Raw genomic sequence first — 11,360 nt, forward strand, 5'->3', positions numbered from 1 at the left:
AAATGAATACTTATACATATATCTATACATATATACTCCCTAATAGTGTACAAAGTTTCATTTATGAAACACCAGGTAAAAATTACAATTACTCCGTTTAGGTGGATCAAAGTATGTAACTCATATCATCGAAATATTAAGAAAATATTTTTTGAAATAGCATAAGCACACAAAACGTTTGGCAATTAATTTTTAAATTTAAGAATCTAAACTAATTCTTTTCTATAATTTATAGCAGAAAATATTATATAAAGCGCTAGAGTAATGTAAAGTTTTTGGTAGTAGAATTTTTATATTCTTCCAATATATGTATATACATAGCTACTCAATTATAATCAATCTTCGTGATTATAATTCAGCTAAAGAATTATATAAAATTTGAGTAATATACAAAATATATTTAATTAAGGTAATCGAAGAGCCTAAGTACTAAGAAAAATGTATCAATTTCATTTGTTCCTACATTGCACCACTGAAGGCTAAATTGGTTGCAGTAAACAATTAACTGAACCACTCCAGCATGTAACAAACTGATGCCACTATTAACACTTTTGCCCTATGTTATACTAATACATATAATATAGCAGCAAAGTATAATTTTAAGAGTCATGTCCTACAAATAGACGCTTTTTCATACAACTTGTTGCAATAAGCATTTCGCCTCTTCGTATAAAGCTGTACATGGTCTCAAAACTTCTAAATCGTAATCCACATCCTCTTCAGTATTTACATTGCTATTCCTGTAAGAAGATAGTGTCAGGAATACTGCAACATATTATATATATTAACAATATCTAAAAAAACTTATTTACTTATACAGAAAGTCGTCCACTCCAGGTAACATATCATTATTCAGGTTATGCAACAAGTGATTTCGTGCAAGCGCCGTGTGCATAAACGCAACGTTGTGAAGGAAAAACTCTGAATTATCTGTAAATAAATATTCGGCAAAATAAATATAATAAATAAAAATAGTTTTCAAAAATATCAGACATCGTACCATTTTTCCCATATTTCTTCCCCAATTTTTTCATTAAATCCTCGCCTCCGTACTTGGCAGAAATACCGATTCTATGGAGAATCGCCTTACACTGCCAACGATTTTCTGCATTCTGATTACACAACGCAGGTCTTCGTGGCTGCGTTTCTTTTACTAGACTTTCCCAATCAACTCCCAAAGCGTCTCCTAAACCTTTACCACTTGTTTTAATATCCTCTTCTAGTTCACCGTCAGAGATCTCTTCAAAGTCCATAGTTTCCATATTCTCATCTTCCAGATTTCTAAATAAATTTAATGAGAATTGAGATTATGACCATATTACCACGTATGCGCTACTTTATAAAGTTATCACTACACAGCGGATCTTTATGCATTTATAGCAATTATGCATTTATTAATTTCTATTCCTTGCAATCGATGCAGGCAATTTTTATTTTGCATAAAGATACGCAGTCTAGTTATCACTAATAAATAATTAAAAATAATACCTAAATGACATCGTGTCAGTATTATCTTTTCCTTTAGAATTAAACACAGATTCCTCTATTGTCTCCTTCGGAGATGACGGTACCGGTTCTTGAGTCGTTGACTGTGTATCGCGTTGCGTTGTGTCAGGTGTTTTCTTCGATCGTGTCTTATTTGTATCAACATCCTATAAATGTAAGTACGTTTACAGGATTGGTTGTATATTTAGATTTGTCGATAAATTCGAATAAAGAAAAATACACTTACCGTGATGTCTTCCATGTTCAAAATGTCATCTGGATCATCACTAATATCACTGAGATCGCTTTCAGTATGAAGCGTTTGCAAAGATTCATCGATGCAGGAACGTTTCGGTTCAGTTGTAACGGTTTCCTTAGTTTCGGACTTTTCTTTTAACAAAACCTTTTTCGGGAAACTATCTATAGACTTCTCTCGAGTCGTAGACAATTTACCTTCTGCTAGTTCCATTAACTTTTTATTAATAGGTTCTTCTTTCATGCTACCATACAGAGATGCTTGTTTAGAGGTATGAACTGTACACTCATCCCTATTTTCGGAATTATTATAGGTTCTTCTTTTACTGAAACAAGATGGACATAACATATATTGATGCGTCACAAGACTTATCGGCGAAACATTAATTAAATAATGTTGATTCATGAATAACGCACTTGTGAGATGTGGACTCTCCTATTTCTATCTCTTTTGAGCGATCGTTTCTGTAATGACCACGGATATGCACAGATTGATTATCCCATTTCCGCGTGTCATTTGATTTCCAATCCGTGATAGAATTATCATACCGGGAATTCCAATCTTCATCGTGAACTTCTGAGCGAGGAAGACTATCCCTGCTGTCCCACAATGCTCTCACACGCCACTCTCTTTCCTCCCAATCAACGGGACCGTAAGTTCGTTCCCTGCCATGTTCCACGTCTCTGTGGTGATTGTCCCAATCATCATTTGGAACATTTTCTTCCCTGATAAATAGAGAACATAAAAGATGGTATTCATGTGGTTTCAACTTAAGGAGTTGGGGGTACGGGTAATGAGGGGACAGGATGTGCCATCTCATTTCTCGATAATGCAAAGATGGGGCTTTTCAGTAATCAAAAGCGCTAGAGATGAAGTCCTATTTCTACATTTACGAGGCGTAATTTGCTTTATTCGGCAGCATGTAGTTGTCACAACTTTATGAAAATAGCTACATGCACAGCTTTATACTTCCGAATAATGCAAATTACGCCTCCTAAACGTAAAAATAGGACTTTTGAGGGCGATCGCGGCCTAGATTGATCTTTTATTTAGCGCTTTTGACTATTGAAAAACCCTATTTTTGAATTATCGAGAAATGAGAAGGCGCATCCCGTACCCTCGCAATCCTGGAAACGAGAGTTTACTCCCCTAACCGACTATAACGCTATGTAACTTTAAAGACACACATTGGTTATTTACATGTTTCGAGTCTTGTTTTATTTTATTGTTAGAATTTTATGTGAATTACATTGTTAATACTGCAGACGTACCGGATTGATGTATTACTTCTTAACTTTTCTCCAGGATACAATGGATGTCTGTGATGATGATGGTGATGTCGATGATCCTCGAAAGTTGTCCTGTCTGCAGTCTGAACAACGTATCTAGATTCACGAGATCTTTCTTCGCGAATCCCTCTTCTTTCATCAAACGGACTATCGTACCTTCTTCCGTCAACAGGTTTTCTCCTCTCATCTTCGTGAACATGATGTTCACGGTAATCCAAGTGCGTAGATGCTTCCTCTTGTTCATCCCAATGCTCGGACAACCGTCCGTAATTCCTGTTGTAGTTTCTGTCGATTTCGATGGTACGTCGCGGACTGGTTTCCCGTCTGTCAATTAATTTACATTAGCAAATGGATCATTTTGTGTCACATCGAACACTTATTATTAGACTGCGGATTTTTATGCATTTATAAAGAAATTGACTAGGTGAAATATAAAACAGTGAAAAATTAGAAAACTCTAAAAGTAGTATCATGTTGTTTTCAGGTGTAAAAAACTATTGGGGGATGAAATGAATTTGTATTTAACTCCTTCTGCCCACAATCGCTGCTGAACATTTTTATTTTGCATAAAGATCTGCAGTCTACTTACTATTGTCGATGTCAGCGATTCCAAATAAAATACAAGTTAATGCATCGCGTTTTTATGTATCAAACATCATATTTCATTTCGACGGAGATCCCTGACATCAACAGCGAGAAGTGAATCGATTGAAATAGGAATAACTTGATTAATGTAGCATACGATCGATCACGTTACATTCATGAATTCATTCGTACCTTGCACCAAATCGTCTGTGTCTTTCTCGATCATAATGTCCAGTATCTATCCTGTCGATTAAGTTGTCCCGTGACGTTGACAGTGTAGCTGGCGCGGATGAAGACGACGAGGATGCTATAGAGGATTGTACTGGTGGTAAGGAAGGTGGTTGCGATGGAGGCGGTGCAGTATGTACAGTCTTATCCAATAAAGATGTTCTATCTAATGATCTCTCCCGTGGAAAACGATCTCTAGGAGAATTTACACCAGGCTTGCGAGCTGGTGCATCTTTATCAACAGCAGTCCTATCGTATCTGCTTTCAATTCGTTGTGTGGATGTCCTGTCTCGATCAGACAGTGCTTTCGTTTCTGATCGTTCCCTCTCCCTGTCGCTCCTACGTTCCCGGGTACCATTCTTCTCGAAGGCACTGTCTTTTCCTACTATTCGTTCTTTGTCCCGGCTGTAACGCGAGTTTTTTTCTGCGGCTATACTTATCGGTGTCGGAACCAATGGTGGAACATCTCTGTCTCTGGCTTTCAATGGATCTTTCTCTCGATCACGGTCCCGATCTCGATCACGATCACGGTCACGATCTCGATCGCGGTCCCGATCCCTGTCACGATCACGATCACGATCTCGGTCCCTCTCCCGGTCACGATCTCGTTCTCGATCTCTGTCACGATCACGGTCTCTTTCCCGTTGTCGTTCACGACAACGTTCTTGCAAATCCTCTTTCTCTTTATCACGCGGGTCTCGTTGATCTCGACCAAGTCTTGAATGACCCCGTTCGTCCCTTGCATGGTCTTTATCGCGTCGCTCTCTACTCTTCTGTCGTGTTTTGTCACCCACGTAAGCTTTATCATCAAACTCCTTTCCAATTCGCCTGTGACTCTCTTCTTGACTCGTCACTTGCCTGGTTCTACTACTTTGCTCAGTCTTTCTAATGTCCTCCCTGTCCTTGGTCTTATCACTCTTGTGAGATTCACGATCTTTTTTCTCCACGTCTCTGGACCTGTTTGCAGAGATCTGTCTGTCTTGGGTCTTCGTTGGCGAGGGTTCTCGTTTCGATCTCGAGGATTTCTCCGGTGTACGACTACGACGAGCTTTTGTTGATAATGCCTCTTTCGAGTGTTGATGTTTTGACCTTTCAGACGTCGGCGGTGTTCTGGACCGTAACTCCTTGTCTTTACATTTCGCTTTTACCCTTTCGTCAATTTTTAGTTTCTCATCTATCGTACGATTCTTCTCCTTTTCCTGTTCTTTGCCTTTATCAAAAGATTTGGTTTTAGTGGTTTCTTTAGGTACTTCATCCACGTCTCGTACTTTTTTATAATGTCTGTCCTCTTTCTCCAAATCTCTAGTTTTGGTCGCTTTCGGAGATTCTGTCCTATTTCGTTCTCTAACTTTAGTAGATGGAGCATGATGAGCCACAGATACCGAAGAGCCTAGTACCGTCGCTGCTGTAGATGCAACTGTTGTGGGCACTTGTATCGCCGGTGATCTTGTACGGGGTGTGGAAGAATGTTTTCTTGATACTGAAGTTGAGGTATACTTTTTAGCCGATCTACCGCCAACTTCCTTTTTTGTCAAAGTACTCTCCAGCTTACGCTTCTTCTTAACGGCAGGCTTGTCATTTTTAGTGCCAAGCCTTTTCAATTTCAATCTATCGAATAGAATTAATTTTGATGTATACAATTGAACACAGAACATTTTACTTGATAAAATATACCGTAATCATTATACAAATAACTTACTTTCGTCTTCTTTCTTTATCTTCATCATAATCTGTAGAACCACTGTGGTGCCGCTTAGATTTAATTTTTTTAACCTTCTTCCGTGAATCAGATGTTGAACTAGAAGATGAATCTTCGCTGCTGGAACTGCTACTACTGCTAGATGTGCTCGAAGTATGAGAACTAGATGAAGAAGTCATTGCCTTTTTCTTCTGTCTCACTTTGTCTTTTCCATGAACTTCTTTATCCTTCTTCATTTGTAACTCTAACTCACGCTGCAACAGCTGTCTACGCCTCTCTAACACTTTCTCGTCCTCGTATTCTAAATCTGTTTGATTCCACTCTTCAAGATTTAAATCAGGACTATGCGACGCCTTTTTTACGATCTTAGAAGTAAGCCTTTTAAACGGATCCTCAATAAGCTATGTATTAAAAACATACATATGTAAATATCTGTCTGTAGTAAACATTAATATAGCCTTTATTTATCATAGAATGATCTACAATCGAAATTGTAATAATTAGACTGCAGATCTTTATGCATTTATAGCAAAATTAAGTACAGCTTGTCAAATGTACCTGTGCGGTTGACCAAATTCATAGGGATGCGCAAAAGAAAACAAAGACTGCACTCAACGAGAGAAGGATGCAACATTTGAACAGTAAAGTACACACCTCGTCAAAAGTGCGTACTGTCCATTATTTCTTACAGCAGTAAACATACAAAACAACTGTTTATATGTTTGTGTGAATACACTTGTGTCACTATACTTTTTAACTGAACTGTCGCAACGTGAATCGTTTGACAGTTGACGTATCGTTGTAAAGTTCTGCCTATTTACCACTGCGCAGCGGTGTCATTTCCCCTTGCGGGGGACATTCAGCCGCACAGCTAGATTTGACAAACTGTAGATGAAATTTAAAATTGTTGGAAAATTTAAAAAATTGAAGATATGATTTCTCCTCTATCAAAATCATTAAGGGAAGAAACAACGTTCAATTTAGTTTTTATTTCTTACGATTGATGTAGACAATTTTTATTTTGCAGGAAGATCCGTAGTCTAGTAACAATATAGATAAAAGTTTATAGACTTACTCCTGTTGTATTTGCAATTGCATTATCCTTCTTGGCGCGCTTGGATGGACTTATTAATGTGTGAGTATTTGCATATCTAGTTGTAATATAAAAAGAGAAAATATATTGGTCCTCTTAAAGTGAACAGATAATAATTCTTACTCTACAGTCTAAATAAAAAAGCTGATATTTCATGTTAAATATATATTCAATCAGCTACATTATAGAAACAACATAACGTTCATTTCGTTTGTTTGTAAAATATTAAAAACGTCGAAATTATACTTACTTGCAAATCTTTCCATACGAACAACTGCCATTCAATGCCCAGTTTCTACAATACTCCGATGAATTTTGGCCGGCAGTAACTGCTGGTTTGGTCCCCAACCTCTCAAACACACTTGGTCGACGAGAGTCTGTATTACATTTCGTAGGGTCAACCGTTATTTTCCTTATGCTTGATTTTGACATATTATCACCATAAAACAATTATGTTTTCACAATGGAAGCACATAACTGCAGCATGCAAATATTCATTTGCTATGGAATCACCATTAATAAGTCTAGTATTCACAAATATAAGCACAACTCCCAAAGTATTAATCAGGTATCTCAAATCTATGAAACACAAACTTGCTGGTTATGCTCCATATGATTGTTCCTCTTATAATACGTCACCTGGCTTTCTATTTTAATATTTACAGTTATTCTGTTTTTAAAACCTAACCCCTGACACAACTTACTGCATACCAGGGTAGGTTTACTCAAAGCAACTCAAAGATGCTCAAAGAGGAAGAGGAAAGTTGCAAATATAGGCATAGAATACTATATCAGAGGTGAAACTTTTGTTCAAATCTTTGATGTAAGTTGCCACTGTCTTCGTGTCTCACAAGTTGTCTCCTGGCAGCACCTGGCAGACATTCGAAAGGAATGCGGCAGCAAGCCATCCGATTGGGTCATTCCACTCACACTTTCGACTCTAGCTGAATTATTGGCTAAAGTGTGTGACGTCATGGCCTAACCATTGGCTGCATGGACCTAAAGGACGGCGCCTAGTTCGGCGGAGTTGAAGCGAAAGACGGAAGGGGAGTCGACCTCTAAAACGTCCTTCAGCCATCTTGGGAGGCGAACGCGGTGGTAATTTTAAAGTTACACACTTACATTACATTTTATATCTGTAAATTACAGACTAACTTTGTCTCTATGCGTTAAATTGTTTTATAAATGTTATAATAAATGATATTGTCCGGAAGAGGAGTCATTGAAGTCATTCTAATGTTCCTATTGGCTGCGGGAAAGAAGGCGGGAATGGAGAAGCTGAAAGAAGATTCAAACTTCACAACGAGTCAGATTTTATTCTGGTATCATAGAGTATATCGTAGAGCTCAGTCAATAAAGACTACATTTCACGATATATCTTTGTTGAAAGTTCATTTTTCATACGTCTTCCACGAGCAGAGAAATCGAGTTGTTTTTTGCGGTGTCGGTATTTTAGATCGTGGGACACAAAACTTCATATGGTGATTGGTCTACTCTTATATCTCGTCTGTGGCTGTAGAGTGGCTGTATTGGGCTGATTGGGCTGTATATAGGTGAGACTTTTCTACCTTCAAATACATATGCGTATATTTATAGAATTTGGATGTGTTGAAATGAAAATGTAATAAAAGTAAATGAATTTTTACATTAAGTAAAACATCAGTATAATAGTTTTTATTTTTAAATAACATAATCAACATACAATTTTACATTTTATGTTACTGTAGCTCTAGAACCTATAGAACGTACTGTTGATTGTATCAAAGTCTGATTGTATCAAATAAATGATAAATGAAATAAAATTCATAATAACAATACAAATTAATAAAGCAATTGCGACTGTTTATCTACTCTATTATAACTTATATTTATACATTATAGTACTCTGACTCTGACTCATCTATTTATGTATTTACGAGATTCCGATTGTCATTTTCAGTATCGTAAACGTTACTGTCACGTTGTTAACTAACTGTGATTCTTTAAAACATTTTTATGTTTAATTCACAGATAGAATTAAATTAGTTGTTGTGTAAATTTTTCTTCTCAACAGTGTATAATTATTATTGTTTCCATTAAATTTATTTTTAATATATTTACTTTCATATAGTTTGCACTAATTATAACGAAAATAACGAAGAATTATTAACAATATAGTATCCATAAATATTTCAAAAAAGTCTGTTACAATTTCTATTTCTATACCCTTGTATATTAATTGCAATAATTGAAGAATATTTAGTTAAGAACTTCTGCTCCTTTCTTACAGGTTTTTCTATAATGGCACATCACTGTAATTGTGGAGAAGAGCACGAGGAAGGAGACTTGGGTATACAGTACAATTTATACGAAAAAATTGATATACAAAATATTGAATGTTTAAATGAATGTGAAGAAGGTAGTGGTGCTACTGTCTTTAAACCGTGGGAGGACAGACTAGATAAAAGCAAAGTAATTATCTCGTTTATTTGTTTTGTTTTGACATTTTATATAGTCTGATTCGTTACATAGATAATTATAATATTTTCTCTTGTAACTAATCGTGTTTTCAGTATGTAGAAAGTGATGCTGATAATGAAGTTAATGAACTTTTATTTAACATTCCGTAAGTATTCTTTATATATTTTAATTTCATTTCTCCTAATCGGTAAATGTAAATTTTATTTCTATACAGTTTCACAGGTAATATCAAATTAAAAGGTCTCATTGTTATTGGAGGTGAAGATGAACTTCACCCAAACAAAGTGAGTTTGTGAGTATTTCTTAGGTGTCAATGTTAGAACATTACAGTTCCATGTTTTTATAGAACATTTGAATTATTCTCTGCTAAATAAAATATATTCTTAATATAGATATAAAAATCGGCCGCATATGACATTTGATAATATTGTAAAACCTGAACAAGAATTTGAACTTTGTGTAGACAATTATGGGGTACACCAGTACTTTCCAAAGTAAGTATCAAATATAGGATAGTTTACAAATCGGTTAGCACAATATTTAAATTAGTTCTAATAGTGTGACAAAAATAATATTTTACACAAATTTTTAGTGATAATAATGAACTTTTGTTTATTGCAAATCAGAACCGATTAAAATATTAAAACACTCAATGTACAGATCACCCTGTTTTTTACCATTTATTAAATTGAATAAACATCTGTATTTAATATTGCAGGGTGGTTAAATTTTCATCAGTAAATCACTTAAGTTTACACTTTACTGGGCGTGAAGGGCAGGAAAAAATAAGGATTTATTATATTGGTTTGAAAGGGGAATGGACACCTGCTCATAATCATGGAGTTACCATATGCTCTTATGAATTATTGCCACAGAAAAGTGAACAACTGAAAGACCATAGAGATGTGGACAGAGCAATTAGTTGATTTGATAAAAGTAAATTGATGGATAATGCATTTTGTTTCATTATGTCTAATTCTTCACAAATTTAATTAATAAATACATATTTATATTTAAGTGGATACTTTAGCTTACTTATGCCCTCTAGAAATGTAGATGATTTACAATAAAAGTATAATTTCTATATTATTAATTTGCTTGTACTCTTATATCAGATTTTTAATATTGTAATATAAAATATAGTATAGTCATGAAGTTTGTGTTTATAAGGAAACCACAGTATGTCACGATTTTTTAAGGTAGAATCATTTCTTATACTTAATGGGTCTAAATTGGCCTAATTATCTATAATTATCACTTTGAAATAGCTGGGATCAGCAGTTAAACTGGAAACGAAATTTCTGTGAATAATATCGAAAATATTTCTGTATAGTGATTCTGTTTTAGTATTTTATATTCGATAATATAAAAAAGTTGTTTATTTATTACCACTATTAAACTTCTTTCGTCATCAGCTGTTCCAATTTTCAAATATTAAAGGTTTATAATTATATTTATCGATAAATAATTTTTTAAATAAATAATAGTTTCTCTCGAGTAAATCACCTTTCGTTATACATGATTCCTTTTCGCGATCAACTATTACGGTGACAATAGAAGCGTAGATTTTTAATGCATATTTATAACAATTATATGAATATATTTATACATCGGTAACTAAAAAGTAGTATACTAAAAATAAGGTTCAATTGAATATCCTTTTCAATTACAACTTTTTTTCTCATATGAGAACCGCAGTATACAGCAGTTAAAATTTCCATAAAGCCATCACGTGTCTATTAGTAAACTATTACGATATTCCAATAATAATCGCGAGTTTCTAGAAATTAATTTTAAATTTGAAAAAATCGATTTGTTAAAATTATTCAGTTTTAAAAAATCCTAAAATTACATCTTTGCAAAAAAACGCTTAAAAAAGCTTATAAATATAGCTTTATGGAAATTTAAAGCAAAATATAATTATAATATGTGTACCTTAAAAGGTACACACCATGAGGGCTTTACACGACCGAACTTGTTCTTCTATATAAATCGGTGAAATAAATCGTGCAACAATTTCCAAGAGGTTGTTGCAAAGGGGAGACAAATTTTCAGGAAGAGAACAATGAATGTTCGCAGACAGGAGAAGCTTCGAGTTTTAAAATGAGTCCAAATATTTATTCCTATATTTTTGTTCATTTTTTACGAAATGACCATATGGGTTAAATATCGACAATTTCTCAAGAATCGGAATATTTAGTGTTCAAATACTTTTTTGGATCTACTAGTAAGCCTCTTCGGTTTAATTGTGCGGCAAGTGCGACC

The 11,360-nt window shown here is 34.8% G+C and overlaps 2 protein-coding genes across 6 annotated transcripts; one reads left to right on the forward strand and one right to left on the reverse strand.

Moving 5' to 3' along the window:
* Positions 1-598: 598 nt before the first annotated feature.
* On the reverse strand, positions 599-7,394 carry LOC143207777 (uncharacterized). 2 transcript variants are annotated; one of them, XM_076421551.1, is made up of 11 exons: positions 6,886-7,394; positions 6,618-6,693; positions 5,543-5,943; positions 3,808-5,451; positions 3,013-3,354; positions 2,158-2,466; positions 1,733-2,066; positions 1,489-1,652; positions 1,001-1,281; positions 813-930; positions 599-740 (listed from the first exon to the last, which is right to left on the reverse strand). In XM_076421551.1, exons 1-11 carry the CDS (start codon positions 7,065-7,067, stop codon positions 632-634), a joined length of 3,960 nt encoding a protein of 1,319 aa, XP_076277666.1. In that variant the 5' UTR covers positions 7,068-7,394; the 3' UTR covers positions 599-631. The 2 variants fall into 2 exon arrangements, with proteins under 2 accessions (XP_076277666.1, XP_076277667.1); XM_076421552.1 differs by lacking the exon at positions 6,886-7,394 and having other exon boundaries at positions 5,543-5,978; positions 6,618-6,679.
* A 642-nt stretch (positions 7,395-8,036) lies between these two features.
* Positions 8,037-11,101, forward strand: LOC143207807 (PITH domain-containing protein GA19395). 4 transcript variants are annotated; one of them, XM_076421600.1, is made up of 6 exons: positions 8,037-8,188; positions 8,905-9,086; positions 9,188-9,240; positions 9,310-9,387; positions 9,488-9,589; positions 9,814-11,101. In XM_076421600.1, the coding sequence occupies exons 2-6, from the start codon at positions 8,916-8,918 to the stop codon at positions 10,019-10,021; spliced, it is 612 nt and encodes a 203-aa protein (XP_076277715.1). In that variant the 5' UTR covers positions 8,037-8,188; positions 8,905-8,915; the 3' UTR covers positions 10,022-11,101. The 4 variants fall into 4 exon arrangements, with proteins under 4 accessions (XP_076277715.1, XP_076277717.1, XP_076277716.1 ...); XM_076421602.1 differs by lacking the exon at positions 8,037-8,188 and adding an exon at positions 8,191-8,256; XM_076421601.1 differs by lacking the exon at positions 8,037-8,188 and adding an exon at positions 8,201-8,265.
* Positions 11,102-11,360: the final 259 nt, after the last annotated feature.

Source organism: Lasioglossum baleicum, chromosome 4, assembly GCF_051020765.1.
Source record: "Lasioglossum baleicum chromosome 4, iyLasBale1, whole genome shotgun sequence".
In the NCBI taxonomy this organism is placed as follows: Eukaryota; Metazoa; Arthropoda; class Insecta; order Hymenoptera; family Halictidae; genus Lasioglossum; species Lasioglossum baleicum.